This window comes from Tursiops truncatus, chromosome 13 (genome assembly GCF_011762595.2).
Source record: "Tursiops truncatus isolate mTurTru1 chromosome 13, mTurTru1.mat.Y, whole genome shotgun sequence".
Taxonomy (NCBI): Eukaryota; Metazoa; Chordata; class Mammalia; order Artiodactyla; family Delphinidae; genus Tursiops; species Tursiops truncatus.
This window is the reverse complement of record NC_047046.1, coordinates 15,539,458-15,562,350: the sequence shown is the minus strand read 5'-3', so window position 1 is coordinate 15,562,350 and position 22,893 is coordinate 15,539,458. Positions and strand designations below refer to the sequence as shown.

The window sequence follows — 22,893 nt, the reverse complement described above, 5'->3', positions numbered from 1 at the left end:
TTTGAAAACAGGGCCTTTGCAGATGTAATCAAGTTAAGATGATGTTATAGTGGATTAGGGTGGACCTTAATCCAAAGACTGGTGTCCTTCTAAGAAGAGGAAGAAAAAACTTTTCTTGGCCACACCACGTGACACGTAGGATCTTAGTTCCCTGACCAGGCATCGAACCCATGCCCCCTGCACTGGAAGTGCAGAGTCTTAACCACTGGACCGCCAGGGAAGTCTTGAAATTTTTTTTTATGATAATTTTTAAAAATTTTTATTTTTATGGAAGTATAGTTAATTTACAATGCTATGTTAGTTTTTGGTGTACAGCAAGGTGATTCAGTTATGCATATATATATTCTTTTTCATATCCTTTTCCATTATAGGTTATTACAAGATATTGAATATAGTTCCCTGTGCTATACAGTAGGATGTTGTTGTTTAATCTGTTTTATATATAGGAGTTTGTATCTGCTAATCCCAAACTCCTAATTTATCCCTCCCCCACCTTTTCTATTTGGTAACCATAAGTTTGTTTTCTATGTCTGTGAGTCTGTTTCTGTTTTCTTTTTTGTTTTTTTTGTTTTTTTTGTTTTGCGGTACATGGGCCTCACACTGTTGTGGCCTCTCCCGTTGCGGAGCACAGGCTCTGGACGCGCAGGCCCAGTGGCCATGGCTCACGGGCCCAGCCGCTCCGCGGCATGTAGGATCCTCCCAGACTGGGGCACGAACACGTGTCCCCTGCATCGGCAGGCGGACTCCCAACCACTGCGCCACCAGGGAAGCCCCTGTTTCTGCTTTGTAAATAAGTTTACTTGGATCACATTTTAGATTCCACATATACATGATATCATATGATACTTGTCTAAGAAGAGGGAAATTTGGACACAGAGATACAGAGGAGCCATAGAGGGAAGACCATGTGATGACAGAGGCAGAGATTGGAGTGGTACTTCTACAAGACAAGAAACACTGAGGTTGGTGGGCAACTACCAGAAGCTAGGAGAGAAGGATAGAATACATTCTCATTCGGAGCCTCTGGAAGGCATCAACCCTGCTGACACCCTAAAGTTGGACTTCCAGTCTCCTGAACTGTGAGACAATGGATTTCTGTTGTTTTAAGCTACCCAGTTTGTCGTACTTTGTTACTGCAGCCTTAGGAAGCAAATACAGGGTCTTTCCCAAACTTCCCGTCAGAGCACGTGGAGTAAATTTCCCTGACCCATAAAGCTGGGCTTGGCCTTGTGACGTGCTTTGGTCAATGGCATTTTAGCAGACGTGATGTGAGCAGAGGTCAAATATTCTTGTTCAATTTGTCATCTGTCAATAAAAGCACACACTCCGGGAGCTGCTGGCCACAGAATTGGACATGTGGGGAGGCCTGAGCCACCAGCCTGGAGCCAAGCCCTGCAGATCTCATCCTTGAAGAAGAGCCAACCCACAGACCCTGGAGGGGTCCACTACATGCTTGTTATTATCAGCCACTGAGTTTTTAACCCTAAGTCCCTAGTGCCTGGCATGGTGCTTAAAGTAGCTGCTTTGTAAAGGCTTCTTAGTGCTAAATGACTTTGCAGGTGCCTTACAAAAACAGTTCACACATGAATTCACAATGTTGTATCACCTTTTGCAGCCACTGCAGCGCCCCCTGCTCCCACCCCTCATCTGCTTCTTTACCTCACCTCAAGCCAATGTCAATCTTGATCAAAGAAAGTCACCCTGGCTTCTTTCCAGTTCTTTACCACTTGTTCAACTGTTCCTACTCCGGGCCTTTGCACATGCTGTTCCCTGGCCAGATTGCACTTCCCACCTGTTTCACTTGGCAAACTCCTATTCATCCTTCAGGTCTCAGCTACCTCATAGGGAAATTCCTTGGCTCCCCCAAACATGACAAATCTTCCTGTTTCTCAATCTCTTTGCACACTATACTTTTTCTTCGTTGTACCTATCTTAACTGCAATTAAATAATTATTAATAAAAATTTAGATGCCTGTCTCTTTTGTTAGACTGTATACATTAAATGTATTTTTAAATATAGTAAATACTTATTATTTAATCAAATACTTATATATTAATTAATGCTTATATATTTAAATACATATATATTAAATATTGCATATTAAACTTTTTTTTACTTTTTTTAGTGACTTTCTCATATTTTTTATTTGTTTTTTGGCCACGCCGTGGGTACCATGCAGCATGTGGAATCCTAGTACGCCGACCAGGGATCGAACCTGCACCCCTTGCAGTGGGAGTTCAGAGTCTTAACCACTGCACCACCGGGGAAGTCCTTATATTAAATTCTTAATGCCACTGAACTATATACTTAAAATGTTTAAAATGGTACATTTTGTTATATATAATTTACCACAATAAAACAATTCTAAAAAAAAAGTATATATTTTGCTTAGCAAATAGGACCACATCATTTGCCATTATTAGCATATTGATTATCTGAAAGGTAAATGAATAAGCAGCAAAATTAGGATTCAAATCCAAGTCCATTGGATCCCCCAAAGCTATAACTTTAACCTCTACACCACTTTCAATTGACCTGCACTCAATGAATAGTTTTTGAATGAATTATTCCACACCCTATTTTCCCAAAGAAATTCCAACTTTATACTTGTACAATCTATGGGGAAATTCAGAACATGGTTGCCTTTCCTTACATGTATTTTCCACTTTGACACTGTTTTTATTTTGAATTATATACATGGAGGGTAGCACTGGGGTCTGTTCAACACTTAGAGCTTCTAGGGGACTTCCCTGGCGGTTCAGTGGTTAAGACTGCACTTCCAATGGGGGGGGCGTGGGTTGGATCCCTGGTCCGGGAACTAAGATCCCACAAGCCTCGAGGTGTGGCCAAAAAGCAAACAAACAAGCCACTTAGAGCTTCTAAAGGTGAGAATCAGGCCTTGGAATGGAGCAGGAACCCTCCCCAAACCCTTGTAACCAGAGCTTGGCAGGTGGTGTAGGCTAAATAATAGTCCCGAAGTATGTCCCTGTCCTAATCCCGCAAATTTGTGGATATTATCAATACTTTATATGGCAAAAGGTACTTGGCAGGTGTGATTAAGTTAAAGACCTGATAAAAATATATTTGGTCTTTGTCCTGGGTTACTGACACAGAGCTCCTAAAGCCCATGAAACTTTCCTGAGTGATGGGAGCGTCTTTTGTTATTCATAAGGAGCTCTTTTTTAAAATTTATTTAATTTTTTTTGGCTGCATTGGGTCTGTTGCCGCGCGCGGGCTTTCTCTAGTTGCGGCGAGCGGGGGCTTCTCTTCGTTGTGCTGCTTGGGCTTCTCATTGCGGTGGCTTCTCGTGGAGCATGGGTCTAGGCGCGTGGGCTTCAGCAGTTGTGGCACGTGGGCTCAGTAGTTGTGGCTCTCGGGCTCTAGAGCGCAGACTCAGTAGTTGTGACGCACGGGCTTAGTTGCGCCGCAGCATGTGGGATCTTCCCAGACCAGGGCTCGAACCCATGTCCCCTGCACTGGCAGGTGGATTCTTAACCACTGCACCACCAGGGAAGCCCCAGGAGCTCTTTTTGATCACACCTGAGTTTATGTTAATGAGGTGACTTAGGGTTGGGACCCCTAGCCGGCCACCAGAAAGACCAAGGGATTAGAAGGTTGGAAATATCAGCCCTACCCAGACTTAAGGAAAAGTGGGGAAGGGGTGGTAGTGCTGGTGATTAAGCTCCATAAATACTTGTGAGCTTCTTGGTCGGTGAACACATCAAGAGGAGCTGAGAGGGTGGTGCACCCAAAGAGGGTATGGTGCTCCAGGCACCACCCTTACCTTGCCCTACTTCTCTCTCCCATTTGGCTGTTCCTGAGTTGTATCCTTTATAGCAAACTGGTGAATGAATATGAGGTTCCCAGCCTTGTCCGCAACAAGCAGTCCTGCCCCAAGCATTGCACAGATGCGCCAGAGCTGTAGGAAGCAGGTGGACTGGAAAGGAGGACATCTCAAAGGTAGAGATTTGGATTCCACCTCTGGAACCTTGCTTGCTAAGGGACTAGTGCAGTGGTTCTAAGTATGATCTGGGAATCCTTAGCATCCCTGAGATTCTTAAAATGAACCCATGAAGTGAAATCCATTTATCATGCTGCTACTAAGATATTGTCTTTTCACTTTCATTCTCTCACGAGCGTAGAATAGTTTCCAGAGGCTGCAGGACATAATATGTGATAATGCAACAGACTGAATGTAGCAGCACATATGAGAAGCCAGCTGTCTTCTATTAAGCCAGACATTAAGCAATTTGCAAAAATGTAAAACAATGCCATTCTTCTCATTTTTGTTTTGGAAAATGTTTTTCACAAAAATATTTCATTAACATGGAATGGTTTGTTGTCTTTAAAAACAAATCTTTTAATAATTATTTGGTCTTGATATGGTATCAATAGACATAACCCACATAAATAAAAAATTCTTTCATATCTTTAATAATTTAAGACTGTAAAGGGCTCCTGAGACCAAAAAAAGTTGAGAACCACTGCTTAATGTACAGAAAGATTTCTTGTGGCCATTTTTACAATCTACCACATACATATAATCTTTTTTATCAAAATGAGATACTATGTACTTTACATGACTTTTTTTTTGTATATTTGTGATTTCTTCAAGATTCCTAGGAGTCTTGATACATATTATAAAGTTGCTGTCTTGAATATTCTGCCCATCTGTATTCCACAAACAGTTCATGAATGTTCATTTCAACAAATCTTCAACAACATGACGTGTTAAAATATATTTTGCTAATCTTAATAGGTAAAATCCGTATCTCATTTTAAATGTGCATTTCTTTACTAGGGAAACTAGATCTTTTTCCGTAAATACTAGTAATATATATGTCTTCTTTTGTGAATTGCCTTTTTGTCTATCAAGATTTGTCTTTTTCTTACCAATCTGAATTTTTAACAATTTATATTTTGTGGGTATCAATCTTGTCGTTTTCTTTTTTTTGGGGGGGGGAACCGTGCTACACAGCTTGTGGGATCTTAGTTTCTTGACCAGGGACCGAACCTGTTGGGCCCCTTGCAGTGGAAGCTCGGCGCTTAACAGCTGGACTCCAGAGAAGTCCCTTCACAAGTTCTTATGCAGCTACTTCACTCTTTGTAACACTACATCATACTCCAACGTATGGATGTAAACTACTGATCCCCTACTGATGGAACCTTTGGTGCTGCAATGAACATCCTTGCATATACCTAAGAACTGGTGTGAATCTGCACGAACAGAAACCTTATTTTTCAACACCCTGAAGGTAGCTCTAGCCCTAAGCTCACAGACACTGATAAATCACAAATACCTTTTCTTTATCGTAATACATCTGTCAAGTGGACCAGACGCTTGCATTGGCCTGAGCAATGTTTCCTTGCTCCTGGGTAACCTACGTGACAAGTCAAATTATCATTACTATTTAGTAAGGGGCCACTCACATGGTGGGAAAGGCAGTTCAACATACAGGGTGTGCAAAAGCTCTGAAGCAGGCAAAACAGCCCAATTTGAGGAACTAAAAGAAACTTAATATGTTGAGGGGCAGAGTAAAAATGAGTCGACTGGAGAAATGGGCCAATCAGGACTCGTGGCCATAATTCTGGAGCCAAACCTTAGAGTGATAAGGAGCCACTTAAAGGGCTTTAGTCAGAAGTGAAGTTGGAGTTTGTTTCAAAAAATGCATCAGAACTTATCACTATATACCTATCAGTACAAACTTACTGGAACCGTTAGAATTAACAAAGACAATCATGGGAATGTCATGTACAGCACGATCACTATTGTTAGTAACACTATATTGTATATTTAAAAGTCATTAAGAATAGATCTTAAAAGTTCTAAAAGTTCTCATCACAAGAAAAAATTTTTATAACTATGTATGGTGATGGGTGTCACCTAGACTTATTGTGATCATTTTGCAATATACACAAATAACAAATTATGCTGTACACCTAAAATTAACTTGTCAATTATATCTCAATTGAAAAAAAAAAACCACCTGAAAATAGCCAGTGCTGAGAAGGAAGTGGAATAATTGGAACTGTTACACATTGCTGGTGGGTTACAAAATAGGTTTGAAACTTTCTTACAAAGTTAAACTACACAACCCAGCCAATCCTACTTGTAAGTATTCTAACCCAAGAGAAATGAAAACATATGTCCACACAACACCCTGTATGTGAATGTTAATAGTGGCTTTATTCATAATCTCCAATAATTATAAACAACCCAAATATCTTTCAATGGGTATTATTTTAGAATAAACAGTGACACACTGATACAATAGAATGCTGACTGACAAAGGAACTACTGAACCATTAATGTGAACAAATGTCACAGATATTATGCCACAGAATATATTACATGATGTTCTGGAAAAGACAAAACTAGAAAAACAAAAATTTTATCAGTGGTTACTAGGAGTGGAAACTGACTTTTGGAAGGAACTTTGGTGGTGCTTCCCAAACTGCAGAGGCCACTGCACTGCACACACAAAAAGTCAATTCTACCAAATGTAAATTATCAATAAAATAACTTAAAAAACCCACGTCTAATGACACATCATTTTAGGGAGCCTGTAGGGTAACGGGCTCTCTTGTACATGAGTATAAATTGGTACAACCTCCATAGAGGGCAGTTTGGCACCACCTACCAAAACTGCCTAAATCCTGACTCAGCAAAAAGCTACTTCCTACCTGATGCTTGCTCATCTGTATGCACACTGCAAGTTACTCACTACATCACACTGTTACCCAGCACTTTCTGAAAGTTTGCTTTAACCGAAAGAACTTCATTTGTACCTGTCTTTGTTAACTGGAAAAAAATCAAGATTTTCACTTTTATGAAAAAAGGCAAAGGGGGAAAACAGCGGTTTTGTTTTGCAGAGAGCCACTAGAGACGGCAGCATGTCTGGGCAGTGGGAGTGGCACCAGCAAGCTCCTTCCCTGGAACTACACTCTGACATCTCAGCATCCAGAGCCGTCACTTTGAACTGTGAGCATCTGTGTTTTATCCCATTTTATGCCTCTGTTAGCAAGATGTGTCATAAGGTAATTTCTTCACTTTATGCCATTTTGGCTTACAAAAAGTTTCAGAAGCATACTCTACTTCTGGATAGCAGGGGAAACCAGTATAATTACAAATGACGGAAACCCAAATATCCATAGAATGCACTACTACGCTATGCAGCAGTAAAGATGGACACTTCCTATGGAATAATCAAATTCATTTGTTACCTATATAACAGCATGTACTGCACATGGGGTTTTTGGTTAAAAACAGGGAAAGGTAAATAATTATACTAATTTGTTGTGTATGCTTTAAGAACCTAGATACACAAGAAACTAATAGTAATGACTATGGAGAGGGGCTGAATTGGGCAGAAATGGATGTTAAGTCATGGAAAGGGAGGAAAGTTTGTGGCCTGAGAGCCCACACTTGTTTCTTATCCATGTACCGTTAGTACTGACCTGTTGTTCAGTGATGGCTGTGGAAATGCCACGACTTTGTATTGGTAGGTGCCGGGTGAAAAAGCTAAGAAGACACTTAGGAAGCTAAGGATGTTGATCCAAAGAGGGGATTCCATTGCAGCTGATAGCACTCCCCTCCAATCCCACTCCTCTTAGTAGAGGCTAACACCCCATCAAGTTGGCTGAGCCATACCACACCTTCAGGCAGATTAAAAAAAGAAAAAAGACACAAAGGAAATGGACCCAATTATTTAATTAGGTTCTTTGTAAGAAGTTTAGAACACTACTTTGTGAGGATAAATTCCGTTTGTAAGAGCGAACACAGAGCGGAGGTAGCCCTGGAGCTGAGGAACAGCTTTGATTCTTCGCAGAATTTGTGAGTCCACAGCTTTCTGATCAACCTTCCGCTGCTCTGTAATCTCGTATTTCTAAAGAAAAAGAAAAATCATTAAAAAAAAATGGGCACAAGTACCAAACTCCACATTAACTAAGAAATCCTACATCACAAGTACTCAATCCCAGGAATATTTAGAAGGCAATTTTTAAAAATTATTTTTATTTTTGGTTGTGTTAGGTCTTCGTTGCTGCACACAGGCCTTCTCTAGTTGTGGCGAGCGGGGGCTACTCTTCGTTGTGGTGCGCGGGCTTCTCATTGTGGTAGCTTCTCTTGTTGCAGAACATGGGCTTAGCTGCTCCGCAGCATGTGGGATCTTCCTGGACCAGGGCTCGAATCCGTGTCCCTTGCATTGGCAGGTGGATTCTTAACCACTGCGCCACCAGGGAAGTCCCTAGAAGTCAACTTTGATAATTCTTTCCTTGGAGGGCTGTGAAATACAACCTATTTTTAATATAATAATAGCAACTCTTGGGCTTCCCTGGTGGCGCAGTGGTTAAGAATCCACCTGCCAATGCAGGGGACACGGATTTGAGCCCTGGTCAGGGAAGATCCCACATGCCGTGGAGCAACTAAGGCCATGTGCCACAACTACTGAGCCTGCGCTCCAGAGCCCATGCTCCGCAACAAGAGAAGCCACCACAATGAGAATCCCACGTACCACAACAAAGAGTAGCCCCCGCTCGGCACAACCAGAGGAAAGCCCATGCACAGCAACGACGACCCAATGCAGCCAAAAATAAAATAATTAGCAGAATCTGGAAAAATATTATTTCCCAGATAGTCCTCATTATTTACAGCTTTTCTTTTTCCAACAATTCTTAACCTTGTTTATTTTCACTCCCAAGTAGGAGAGCCAGAGCTATTAGAAGCAAAGACAGAAATAGCTTACCTCTCTCTCTGTGTCGAAGATCTCACCTTCCTGGTGCCTGGGCTTACGCAGTTTCTTCTTCTTGAAGTAAGCATCAGTGAGATGTTCTGGGATTTTCACACCACTGATATCAATTTTGGTGGAAGTGGCAATGACAAATTTCTGGTGTGTTCTCCGCAGAGGAACTCGATTGAGGGACAGAGGCCCTAAGGGGGGAAAATATAGTGAGGGGAAAGGGGATACAAAGATTCAAGAACTGACTGGATTTGAAGAAACCTGTTGATGTTCTAACTTTTCTCTGGATCCAAAGAAATTCCAAACTGCTTTCTACTGTCAGCATCAAGGCTTTTTTCAAGATCTCAGTTTGTCCAAGGCTCCCCCCATCCTCAAATTTTAAAGTTACCCAGATTAGGAGAGAGCATAGTCACTTATACAGATTGGTCAAAAATCACTGGTCCTTGAGGACAAATTTAAACTGAGCACTGTTTTTTGGAGTAAACAGTTCACTTTTCCCCTATCCAGGAACTCCATCCTGGTGCCAAGGGCAGACCAATTACAAGTCTTATGAAGGATGCATTCCTAGGAGTTAGTAGCCAACCATTCTGCATTTTAGGTGGCAGTTATACCTGGTGATACGTTGCCACACAAACTTTAAATACCTGCTTCCTCAGAACTCCCGTGTACATAAGGCAATGAAATAGGGGAAAGAATCTCATGACACTGAAACTTCTATTTAGGTGGGAGCAAAGTGTATACTTCAAGCATTTAAAAACACATGCTTCAGGACTTCCCTGGTGGTCCAGTGGGTAAGACTCTGCGCTTCCAATGCAGGAGGTCTGGGTTCGTTCCCTGGTCGGGGAACTAGATCCCACAAGCATGCCACAACTAATGATCCCGCGTGCCACAATGAAGATCCCACATGCCACAGCTAAGACCAGGCACACCCAAAATAAATATTAAAAAAAATTTTTTTTAAATAAAAATACAACCTTCAAAAGAGTAAATCCCAAGAGTTTTCATCACAAGGAAAAATGTTTTTTCTTTTATCTAAATGCGAAGATGGATATTGAACCTATTGTGGTAATTATTTCACAATATATGTAAATCAAACCATCATGTTGTACACCTTAAACTCGCAAGAGTGATGCATATAAATTATTTCTCAGTAAAACTGAAGGTGGGGAGACCTGCAAATTTCAGAGTATATTAAATCCAAGGATCTTCTTACCAGTCACAAGTAGCAAGCCACTGCTCAGCTGCTTCAGGAAAATGACCCTCTGTAGATTAAAAAGAAATGCTAGATGGTTCCACAAATTAGAAACTGACTTCTGAATTAATCAAATCACAGGTTCCTGAATTTGGTAAAAAAGGAAATTTCTACATATGCATATGTGCAGCAGTTCTGGAAGTAACTTACCAAACTAATAACAGGGCTGACTCTAGGATACGAGCAGTACTTTTGTGTGCTTGATTTTTAATGAGCAGCCACTACTTTTAACATTAAAAAAAAACTAGTACCCTTTAACTCAGTAATTCTATCCCTGCAAATCCATCCTAAGAAGTTAACTCAAATACATAAACATTTTTGGGTACAGGGACATCTGAATCACCTGTAACAAGTAGTATTACCAACGACAGGAATTGGTAATAAGTTACTGTCTATTATTGACTAAACACGTTATGATAGTGACTGGGTTGTTGGTTTTGTTATGGATCACTCTCACCTCTCCCACAGAACCTCTTGCTACTAACTGCAGTTCACACAGGTAAACAAATCCTATCCAGAGAACAAACTTATTAGGATCAAGTACTCCAGGTACCTCAAGTGTCATGCTCTGCTCACCTTGCCTCTGTGGCGCCCAGTGAGGATAATCAGAATGGTTCCAGGAGTGATGCTAGCACGCAGTTTTCTCACATGCTTACTGAAGGGTTTTTTGCCGTGACTCAACAGCTTTCGAGGCACATCTTCAGTAGGATAATACCTAGGCTGGAGAGAGCCCATAGGTCCAACTTATTTAAATAATCTAATCAAGTCAGTAGAGCTGGTTGTGAGGTCAGTGAAACCTTCACTACAATCCTGTAGTTACTTGAACCACTTTATTCACACTACTGCATTTTCACTTCTAATATTTTAAAGGTAGAAAAGATCAACACTGCTTCAATAGCTTTACATGCAAAACATAGGGTGGAATCCATTTAACTGAAGGAGCTGTGTCCAAGCAAAGAGGGAAAGCATCAAGCAAGTTACCTTTGTAAATTTGGAATAAACCAAACTTTAGAGATTACATGGCAAGCTATCATTATATACTGCTGTGTAGCAGTGATTCTCAAGTTTTTCTGGGGTCCCTGACCCTCTGGGGTCCCTACTTCTCCAGAAACACACGCCTGACACAATTTTGTATGTTATGAAAAAAGGCATGGCTTGTTTTCCAACTCAAATTAAGTGTGTTCATATGCTTCACATTAACATGCATCACTTCCATCTTATCCATAAAGAATAATTTGTATAAAACCATAGACATTAGTTTAGATCAAGACTGCCAGTTCATTTATTGTAAAAATAAGACCCCACACAGGGCTTCCCTGGTGGCACAGTGGTTAAGAATCCGCCTGCCAATGCAGGAGACACGGGTTCGAGCCCTGGTCTGGGAAGATCCCACATGCCGCGGAGCAACTAAACCCGAGCGCCCCAACTATTGAGTCTGCGCTCTAGGGCCCGCAAGCCGCAACTACTGAGCCTACGAGCCACAACTACTGAAGCCCCCGCGCCTCGAGCCTGTGCTCCACAGAGAAGCCCCTGCACCGCAACGAGTAGCCACCTCTCTCTGCCACTAGAGAAAGCCCGCGCACAGCAACGAAGACCCAATGCAGCCAAAAATAAATAAATTAATAAATTAATTTTTTAAAAAGACCCCACACAAAGACTCTTTCGCTTATGACAAGTAACTCAAAATAATCTATTTCTAACTGTATCATTTTAGTGGACGGTCTTTCTTTTACCACAAACATTAATACCTAATAGAAAAATCAGCTCACAAAACCTGTGGCAAGAAGAAATCAAAGCGCCATTTTCCCTCTGGTGCAGTAATATTCAACTGTGAAGAGTGTAATACATCTGCAATAGTCCCATAATGGAAATCACAGAGCAAACCTTTATTTTTCACAGAGAAAACGCTGGGTCTTGTGCATGGTAAAGAGGGGCCAAGAAACACCCACTCTAGTGGACAAATGTTCTACAGGTCTGGGCGCACCCTAGGCTCTACGTATGGTAAGCCTCACAACAACCCTGTGAGTCAAAACTTTATTCCCACTTTACAAGAAACAAAAGCACAGAAAAGTAACTCTACTTAAGAACAGTAAATAATAAAGCGAAGTTGCAAACCCAGAACTATCCTCCATTAATAATCCTCTGGTAAACATACACTTCTAAAACCTGAGCACACACACAAAAATCCTCACAGGAGGGCTTCCCTGGTGGCACAGGGGTTAACAATCGCCTGCTAATGCAGGGGACACGGGTTTGAGACCTGGCCGGGGAAGATCCCACATGCCACGGAGCAACTAAGCCCGTGCGCCACAACTACTGAGCCTGTGCTCTACAGCTCACGAGCCACAACTACTGAAGCCCGTGCTCCACACCAAGAGAAGCCACCGCAATAAGAAGCCCACGCACCGCAACGAAGAGCACCCCCGCTCACCGCAACTAGAGAAAGCCTGAGCGCAGCAACCAAGACTGAATGCAGCCAAAAAATAAATAAATAAATAACCCTCACAGGATTCAAGCTTCAACTAAACACCCAAATTACAATCTCCTCCAAATCTTACCATTTTGCGAAGTTTAACCACCCGGGTACCACCATTCTTGTCACCACCAACTGGTTTTGTGACAGTAGCAAGAACTTTCACCTTCTTTTTCTTTTCAACCTAGTAGGACACAAATGCGTCAAAAAGTCAGAGGCAGACAAACGTTTTAATGTTAAGACATAATGCTCAGGGCTTCCCCTCATCCCTTACCTTGGATTTAGCTGCTGAATACTTCCTCTTGTACAAGGCCTTTCTGGAATACATAGCCGATCGGGAATATCTGCCAATTCCTCTGACCAGGACAGGGTTTCGGCTGCAGTGGGGCTTCCCCTTCTTAACCTGCTTCACCTTTTTAACCTTGCCACCAGCATCAGTCTTCTTGGCTTCAGGTTTTTTCTCCTTAGTATCTGGCTTCTCAGGCTTTTCACCCGCCATCTACCAATACATATATTTTTTAAAAAGGCATTTCACCAATTATCTCATAGCTATACATCGACAGGCCTCCCAGACTGCAAGTCCTTGTCCTCCTTCTCCATCCTTTACACCCCTCCCACTATTCCCACTATAAGATACAGGCCTTCCTCCAAATCGCCACACATCTGCAACAATATCCATAAATGGTTAACTTTTAGGTTGTCTCCCCAATACCGTATAACCTTCTTGACGATTTGAATATATCTCACAACTATTATTTGTTCGCTACATATATTTAGAGGTCGAAAGTCCCTATTCCATTATTTGTTTTACGAATTAGAAATCCTAGACTTAGCTTTAACAATCTCCACAGCCAGAAAGCAGCGAGGCTGTAACCTGAAACCGTTTGCTTTCAGGACTTTTGCTCTTATCAGACTGTCTCACTCAAGAAATTCCGTTTAGGAGGCGAAGACACACACACACAAATGGCCCAAACTCAGGCCAAACTGAAAAAAAGCGAAGCCCAGCAGGCGACTTCCGGCCGCGGACGTCGGGAGACGGGAAAAGTTGCACTTGTGCTCAGTCTCAAATCCACAACGTGGCGGAGACGAACTCGACGTCGTCTTTTGGAACGCAGGTCCCGAATTCAGAGCGCGCGCCGCCGCCCTTGTCCCTGCTGCCCCACTGGCCCGCTACGAATCCCTGGAGGGGCCCTGTTTCCCCAGCCCGGGAGGGTGGCGAGCAACCGGAGCCCCGGAGCCTCTGCAGCATTCCACCTCACACTGTTCGTGCCCCACAGCACCCTCTTCGTGCCCCACCGTAAACCCAAGCGAGAGAAATGAAGGGTCTGGGAGGCCTCCCAAATGGCCCTGAGCGCGTCCGACCCCTGCAGTTGTCGACTTGATACCCTCCTGGTTAAGATGGCGAAGGATTGGGATCCTGAAATAGAGTCTTGCAGAGAGGGGACGCCATTCTTACCTTGCAAGATGGGAAAGAGAACTAAGACACCGGCTTCCGGTCTATAAGCAATCACGGGAGGTGTCGAGTCTCACTTCCTTCCGGGTCAGGGGCATCATGGGAAATGTAGTTTTTCCTCGTTCGTACTGTAAACAGAGCTAATTTTCTCAATAGGAGGCGAAAGTGGAGAAATTTTTTCCTGAAAATGCTTCATTTTATAGACCAATAGAATTCTCAAAGTACTTTTGGGAACCGGCATAAAGTTGAAACTTTTTATATTTGCTTACCTGTGCTATACAATAGGAAAAAAGCTAGAATTTAAAATGAATAAAATATATTCCTGTTCTGAAGAACACACATTCAAGGGAAAAGCAAACAGGTAAATTAATAATTGTAAGTTATTTCTTCTGGGAGATTTAGGAAAGTTTTGCACCAGAGTTTGTTTTTGTGTTGGATTTGGAAGAATAGATACAAATTTGGCAGATGAAAGTGTCAATTGGAACAATAAATGCAAGAGGCATGGAGGCATCTAAGAGCATGGTTGTTTATTCCCTGTACAAGCATTTCTGGCCACTTTGTACTCTATTTCTTCACTTCTAAAATGGAGATAACCATATCTACCTCACAGGGTTTGGGGGAAGATTAAATAAGTTAATGTACATAAAATCACTAAGAATGGGCTTCCCTGGTGGCGCAGTGGTTGAGAGTCCGCCTGCTGATGCAGGGGACACCGGTTCGTGCCCCGGTCCGGGAAGATCCCACATGCCGCGGAACGGCTGGGCCCGTGAACCATGGCCGCTGAGCCTGTGCGTCCGGAGCCTGTGCTCCGTAACGGGAGAGGCCACAACAGTGAGAGGCCCGCGTACCACAAAAAAAAAAAAAAAAAAAAAAATCACTAAGAATGGTATTTGATGCATGGTAACGGCTAAATAAATGTTAGTTCTTGTTGTCACCACCACCAGCATCACCATGTACATCATGGTTGTGGATGATGTAATGGAGCAGGACCCTGTGGGACCTTACTATGTGCCAAGTATTCTGCTAAAAGTTATACACTAGGGATAAATAAGAGCAATGCTGTATGCTATGTGCCTAGAACTGTTCTATGAGCCTTGCTTTATTTTATTTAATCCTCCCAAAAATTCTATAGAGGTTACTATTATGAGGAAACTGGAACTCAAAGAGGTGCAGTAACTTGCCCACAGCATGGATCTGATCCATAGAGTGCACTCTTTTTTTTTTTTTTTTTTTTTTTTTTTTTTTGCGGTGCGCGGGCCTCTCACTGCTGTGGCCTCTCTCGTTGCGGAGCACAGGCTCCGGACGCACAGGCTCAGCGGCCATGGCTCACGGGCCCAGCCGCTCCGCGACACGTGGGATCCTCCCGGACCGGGGCACGAACCCATGTCCCCTGCATCAGCAGGCAGACTCTCAACCACTGTGCCACCAGGGAAGCCCAGAGTGCACTCTTAATCAACAGTCTGTAAAGATTAAAGAGCTGACTAATGAACGTGAATAAGAGAGTTCTTTGCTCATATTAGAATTAAAAATAAGAATAGTTATTGTCTTTTGCAAAACAAACAGCACAGTATATCTTATAGTTTTTGTTTTTTAACTGCATCAAAGCCCTTAAGGTAACATGTACACAATGTGACATCTTTTGGCTTGAATTTTCCATTCTCTTCCATTTGTTGCTGGTGGCTAGAGCTTTTCACCTTGATGTATCCAAACCATCGTTTCCGTGTCCCCTGGAATCATGTAGCCTTTTTCTGGTTCTGGTTGACTGAGGATACATACATAGTGATCAGATGCTTCTGAAAGCCTCAGAGATTCCAGTGGGATCCTTCAGACTATAGTAAAGGCAGAATTGCCACGTTTGCTGAAACATGTGACTTCTAAACATGTCTGCCTCCCATACAGATTAAGGATGAGTGTGATCTTAATAGGCTGCATGTTATACCTGTAACCCAAAGTGGGTCCAGCTGCTCCCCGCTCAAAAGCCATTAAAGAGGCAAGGTTAGTGAAAAGGAAAGCTTGCTTTATTTTGGATGCCGACAACGGGGCAGGGGGAGGGGGAGGGGGGAACTATCCAAAGGGCCGACTTTGCCCCCACCCACCCCTGACAATCAAGGGCAAGAGTTTTTATAGGCTGAGGGAGGGGGCTACATATAGAAACAGCACAATCAGCTCTGACAGTCATCTTGAAATGGGTTTTCGGTGGTCTGAACAGTGTCATCTTGATTGTTTTAAGTACACTGAATCCTCAGTTCCAGGGCTGGTTTGTTCCCATTTTCTTGAGGCCAATTCTTGGAATCATGGCAGCTTATGTCATGGCTACAGTCTGGTCATCATGTAGTTAACTTCTTCCACCTGGTGGGGGTTTTAGTATCTATAAGACACTCACAGGATATGGCTCAGAATATCATCTGTAGTCTTTGAGAAGGAACTAAAGGTCCTTGACTTTGCTTACGGACTAAACTACTATTGTTTTCTCCTGTTTGACCGATTTTCTTTGCTTCTGCGTTTTCTCACTTCTCTGATTAAACTTATTCTTTGTCTAAAGGTTTTCCACAGACAAAAGGCAGGCTGAGGACAAGTGGGGCAAGGACCATAGGGTCCTGCTCCATTTCATACCCATTTAGGATTATTCACTGTCCATGCATGTAATATTTTCAAGGAAAAGCTTAGGCACAGCTCTTTTTTGAGACTGGGAATGTCGGCACCTTTATTTGTCCAGCTTCCTGAACAAAACACCTCTTAGAAACTGCGACTTTAGAAAATGTATCAGAGTGAATAAAGCGCAGAATTGTTTACTTGAGCCCCTCAAAAATTCTGACAATCTCAGAGACTTTCACATAGTCAGTGCCCCAAAATGTTTGTGAAATGACTTGCCATTGAAATCAAAATATAATGAACACCCTCTTGTGTTTTTTTGAGGTATTGCAAAATTTAGCATTCGTTAGTTGGGAAAAATATCATCACTCTGTTATAAACGGTATGATTAAGCACCGGGTTTTGCCACTATAAAGTGCTCATAAATTTGTTCAGTGCTTTATTAATTACAAAGTAAACATTTTTGCAGACACTAAATCGTTTTAAGCCTCAACACGACTTTCCTATGAGGTAGGACTTTAAGATGAAAAAACTGAGGCTTGATTACAATAAATGTCTTAGCCGAGGTCACACATACATTTACATTGAATCGTATCTCTTTGTGCTACAGAAAGACAGAAAACCAGTAGGCAGTTGTGCTGCAGAAGGGTATTATCCTTCTAGCCGGGGATCACTTGCTATCTGATCTTATGATAAATCTCTGCACGTGAGTTTTCTTTTTTATAAAATGGGGATGATATTGACAATATTAATAATAACTCCCTAAAGTTTTTGAAGAAACTACAATTATTTTTATTGAAAAATGTGAAAGTGAAATATTATATTTCTTGCATTATTTTTCGAACATCTTTATTGGAGTATAATTGCTTTACAATGTTGTGTTAGTTTCTGCTGTATAACAAAGTGAATCAGTTATATGTATACATATATCCCCATATCCCTTCCCTCTTGCGTCTCCCTCCCACCCTCCCTATCCCACCTCTCTAGGTAGTCACAAAGCACTGAGCTGATCTCCCTGTGCTATGCTGCTGCTTCCCACTAGCTATCTATTTTACATTTGGTAGTGTATACATGTCAATGCTACTCTCACTTCGTCCCAGCTTACCCTTCCCCCTCCCCGTGTCTTCAAGTCCATTCTCTATGTCTGCATCTTTATTCCTGTCCTGCCCCTAGGTTCATCAGAACCATTATTATTTTTTTTTAGATTCCATATATATGTATGAGCATACAGTATTTGTTTTTCTCTTTCTGACTTACTTCACTCTGTATGACAGACTCTAGGTCCATCCACCTCACTACAAATAACTCAGTTTCATCTCTTTTTATGGCTGAGTAATATTCCATTGTATATATGTGCCACATCTTTATCCATTCATCTGTCGCTGGACACTTAGGTTGCTTCCATGTCCTGGCTACTGTAAATAGTGCTGCAATGAATATTGTGGTACATGACTCATTTTGAATTATGGTTTTCTCAGGGTATATGCCCAGTAGTGGGATTGCTGGGTCATATGGTAGTTCTATTCTTAGCTTTTTTTTTTTTTTTTTTTTAATTAATTTATTTATTTTTGCTGTGTTGGGTCTTCTTTTATGTGCGTGGGCTTTCTCTAATTGCGGCAAGTGGGGGCCACTCCTCATCACGGTGCGCGGGCCTCTCACTATCGCGGCCTCTCTTGTTGCGGAGCACAGGCTCCAGACGCGCAGGCTCAGTAATTGTGACTCACGGGGCTAGTTGCTCCACAGCATGTGGGATCTTCCCAGACCAGGGCTCGAACCCGTGTCCCCTGCATTGGCAGGCAGATTCTCAACCACTGCGCCACCAGGGAAGCCCTATTCTTAGCTTTTTAAGGAACCTCGATACTGCTCTCCATAGTGGCTGTATCAGTTTACATTCCCACCAACAGTTCAAGAGGGTTCCCTTTTCTCCACATCCTCTCCAGCATTTATTGTTTGTAGGTTTTTTGATGATGGCCATTCTGACCGTGTGAGGTGATACCTCAGTGTAGTTTTTTTTTGTTTTGTTTTGTTTTGTTTTTTGCGGTACGCGGCCCTCTCACTGTTGTGGCCTCTCCTGTTGCGGAGCACAGGCTCCGGACACGCAGGCTCAGCGGCCATGGCTCACGGGCCCAGCCACTCTGCGGCATGTGGGATCTTCCCGGACCGGGGCACGAACCCGTGTCCCCTGCATCGGCAGGTGGACTCTCAACCACTGCGCCACCAGGGAAGCTCCATCAATTTTGTTTATCATCTCAAAGAACCAGCTTTTAGTTTTATTGATCTTTGCTACTGTTTCCTTAATTTCTTTTTCATTTATTTCTGATCTGAACTTTATGATTTCTTTCCTTCTGCTAACTTTGGAGTTTTTTTGTTCTTCTTTCTCTAATCACTTTAGGTGTAAGGTTAGATTGTTTATTTGAGATATTTCTTGTTTCTTGAGGTAGGATTGTATTGCTATAAACTTCCTTCTTAGAACTGCTTTTGCTGCATCCCATAGGTTTTGGGTTGTTGTGTTTTCCTTTTCATTTGTTTCTAGGTATTTTTTGATTTCCTCTTTGATTTCTTCAGTGATCTCTTGGTTATTTAGTAGCATATTGTTTAGTCTCCATGTGTTTGTATTTTTTACAGTTTTTTTTTCCCGTCAATTGATATCTAGTCTCATAGTGTTGTGGTTGGAAAAGATACTTGATACGATTTCAGTTTTCTTAAATTTACCAAGGCTTGATTTGTGACCCAAGATATGATTTATCCTGGAGAATGTTCCAAGAGCACTTGAGAAGATGATGTATTCTGTTGTTTTTGGATGGAATGTCCTATAAATATCAATTAAGTCCATCTTGTTTAATGTATCATTTAAAGCCTGTGTTTCCTTATTTATTTTCATTGTGGATGATCTGTCCATTGGTGAAAGTGGGGTGTTAAAGTCCCCTACTATTATTGTATTACTGTCAGTTTCCCCTTTTATGGCTGTTAGCATTTGCCTTATGTATTGAAGTACTCCTATGTTGGGTGCATAAATATTTACAACTTTTATATCTTCTTCTTGGATTGATCCCTTGATCATTCTGTAGTGTCCTTCTTTGTCTCTTGTAAAAGTCTTTATTTTAAAGTCTATTTTGTCTGATATGAGATTTGCTACTCCAGCTTTCTTTTGATTTCCATTTGCATGGAATATGTTTTGCCATCCGCTCACTTTCAGTCTGTATGTGTCCCTAGGTCTAAAGTGGGCGTCTTGTAGACAGCATATATATGGGTCTTGTTTTTGTATCCATTCAGCCAGTCTATGTCTTCTGACTGGAGCATTTAATCCATTTTCATTTAAGGTAATTATTGATATGTATGTTCCTATTACCATTTTCTTAATTGTTCTGGGTTTGTTTTTGTAGGTCTTTTCCTTCCCTTGTGCTTCCTGAGGAGAGAAGTTCTTTTAGCATTTGTTGTAAAACTGGTTTGGTGGTGCTGAATTCTCTTAACTTTTGTTTGTCTGTAAAGGCTTTAATTTCTCCCTCAAATCTGAATGAGATCCTTGCTGGGTAGAGTAATCTTGGTTGTAGGTTTTTCCCTTTCATCACTTTAAATATGTCCTGCCACTGCCTTCTGGCTTGCAGAGTTTCTGCTGAAAGATCAGCTGCTAACCTTATGTGGATTCTCTTGTATGTCATTTGTTGCTTTTTCCCTTGCTGCTTTTAATATTTTTTCTTGTATTTAATTTTTGATGGTTTGAATAATATGTGTCGTGGTGTGTTTCTCCTTGGATTTATCCTGTATGGGACTCTGTGCTTCGTGGAATTGATTGACTATTTCCTTTCCCATATTAGGGAAGTTTTCAAGTCTAATCTCTTCAAATATTTTCTCAGATCCTTTCTTTTTCTCTTCTTCTTCTTGGACCCCTATAATTCGAATGTTGGTGCATTTAATGTTGTCCCAGAGGTCTCTGAGACTGTCCTCAGTTCTTTTCATTCTTTTTTCTTTATTCTGCTCTGTGATAGTTATTTCCACTATTTTATCTTCCAGGTCACTTATCCGTTCTTCTGCCTTAGTTATTCTGCTATTGATTCCATCTAGAGAATTTTTAATTTCATTTAGCATGTTGTTCATCATTGTTTGTTTGCTCTTTAGTTCTTCTAGGTCCTTGTTGAATATTTTTTGTATTTTCTCCATTCTATTTCCAAAATTTTGGATCATCTTTACTATCTTTGCTTTGAATTCTTTTTCAGGTAGACTGCCTATTTCCTTTTCATTTGTTTGGTCTGGTGGGTTTTTACCTTGCTCCTTCATCTAGTGCATATTTCTCTGTCTTCTCATTTTGTTTAGCTTACTGTGTTTGGGTTCTCCTTTTCTCAAGCTGTAGGTTTATAGTTCCCATTGCTTTTGGTGTCTGCTCCCAGTGGGTGAGGTTGGTGTAGGCTTGTGTAGGCTTCCTACACAAGGTGGAGGGGACTGATGCCTGTGTTCTGGTGGGTGGGGCTGGATCTTGTCTTTCTGGTGGGCAGGGCCGCATCTGGTGGTGTGTTTTGCGGTGTCTGTGAACTTATTATGATTTTAGGCAGCCTCTCTGCTAATGGGTGGGGTTGTGTTAATGTGCTGCTAGTTGTTTGGCATGGGGCGTCCAGCACAGGAGCTTGCTGGCCATTGGGTGGAGCTGGGTCTTAGCGTTGAGATAGAGATCTCTGGGAGAGCTTTCGCCATTTGGTATTACATGGGGCCAAGAGGTCTCTGGTTGTACAGTGTCCTGAACTTACCTCTCCCACCTCAGAGGCTCAGGCCTGACACCCAGCAGGAGCACCAAGGCCCTGTTAGCTGCACGGCTGTGAATGTGGCAGTCTCCATTCTGAAGTCAGATTATGAGGGTCTACAGTAGCTGTTCAGCTATAAGAGGATGACTTGGGAGCCCTTTGTCTACGAGGCTGTCTCCAGCAGCTGGTGGCTAAAAGAGTAGGTCTCCGCATGTGATGCCAGAATCTTAAATGTTTATACAGAGGTCTTCACTGGGTTCAGTCACGGATTTGGTACAGATGGCCTCAAGAACACCTTACTCTCTCAAGGCTGTGTGCTTGAAACAGCTCCTAAGCCTGAGGGTCTACAAGCTGCAGGAAGACGAGACCGCCCAGGGCGGCCTACAAGGCATGATTCTTGCCACGAACCCTCCTCCCTAAATGTTAATATTAAGATCAACATAATGGCTCACTCCCTCACTCAATTTTCTCATAAGGAAGTTCATGCAAACACCATCAAGAAAACCCAAAACAACAACAACAAAAACACCCTGCAAATAACTTGGATATCTACTAGCACAGGAATTGACTAAATAGTGAACATCCATACTATGGAATATTATGCAGATATGGAAAAGACTGGGTTACATCTCAGTGTTCTGTCCAGAATGGGTGCATCGGCCGAATGTGGTTATTAAGAACTGGAAATGTAGCCAGTTCACACTGAGATTTTACACATTGGCTGTAAGTGTAAAATACACACTGGGGCTTCCCTGGTGGCACAGTGGTTGAGAGTCCGCCTGCCGATGTGGCGGACGCGGGTTCGTGCCCCAGTCCGGGAGGATCCCATGTGCCGCGGAGTGGCTGGGCCCGTGGGCCTTGGCCGCTGGGCCTGCACGTCCCGGGCCTGTGCTCCGCAACAGGAGAGGCCACAACAGTGAGAGGCCCGCGTACAGAAAAAAAAAAAAACACACACACACTGGACTTCAAAGGTTTAACAAGAAAAAAAGAAGGTAAAATAACTCAATTTTTTATATTTATTAGTTATATGTAGAACGATATTATTTTGATATATTGGGTTAATAAACATATTTTTCAAATTAATTTCACTTGTTTCCTTTTACTTTTTAAAAGTGTGAATACTGGACGTCCCTTGTGGCGCAGTGGTTAAGAATCCGCCTGCCAATGCAGGGGACACGGGTTCGAGTTCTGGTCCGGGAAGATCCCACGTGCCACGGAGCGACTAAGCCCGTGAGCCACAACTACTGAGCCTGCGCTCTAGAGCCCACAAGCCACAACTACTGAGCCCATGTGCCACAACTACTGAAGCCCGTGCACCTAAAGCCCGTGCTCCACAACAAGAAAAGCCACCACAATGAGAAGCCCACACACCACAATGGTAGTCCCCGCTCGCCATAACTAGAGGAAAGCCCGTGCACAGCAACGAGGACCCCGTGCAGCCAAAAATAAATAAATAAATTTATTTTTAAAAAAGAGTGAATACTAGAATCTTTAGAATTACATGTATGACTCACATTATATTTGTATTGGAAAATCAGTGCTGGTCTAGAGGGATGTTCATTATATTTTAAGAGAAAAAAATAAATCACAGAGTTTTATTTTTATACATATATACACACATATGTACATATATACACATATGTATGTGTAA

General features: G+C 42.1%; 1 protein-coding gene across 1 annotated transcript; it reads right to left on the bottom strand.

Annotated features, from left to right (window-relative positions):
- Positions 1-7,693: 7,693 nt before the first annotated feature.
- RPL6 (ribosomal protein L6) lies at positions 7,694-13,937 on the bottom strand. Its single transcript, XM_004318873.3, has 7 exons — positions 13,921-13,937; positions 12,739-12,963; positions 12,550-12,648; positions 10,568-10,711; positions 9,953-10,001; positions 8,746-8,930; positions 7,694-7,887 (listed from the first exon to the last, which is right to left on the bottom strand). Exons 2-7 carry the CDS (start codon positions 12,961-12,963, stop codon positions 7,735-7,737), a joined length of 855 nt encoding a protein of 284 aa, XP_004318921.1. The 5' UTR covers positions 13,921-13,937; the 3' UTR covers positions 7,694-7,734.
- Between the last annotated feature and the right edge of the window lie 8,956 nt (positions 13,938-22,893).

Coding starts and splice junctions, on each gene's coding strand:
- RPL6 (XM_004318873.3), bottom strand. CDS start 12,963: ATGGCGGGTGAAAAGCCTGAGAAGCCAGATACTAAGGAGAAAAAACCT. Junction 10,002..10,567: donor CTGGGCGCCACAGAGGCAAG/GTGAGCAGAGCA, acceptor TTTAATCTACAG/AGGGTCATTTTCCTGAAGCA. Junction 7,888..8,745: donor TCTTCGACACAGAGAGAGAG/GTAAGCTATTTC, acceptor CTTTTTCTTTAG/AAATACGAGATTACAGAGCA.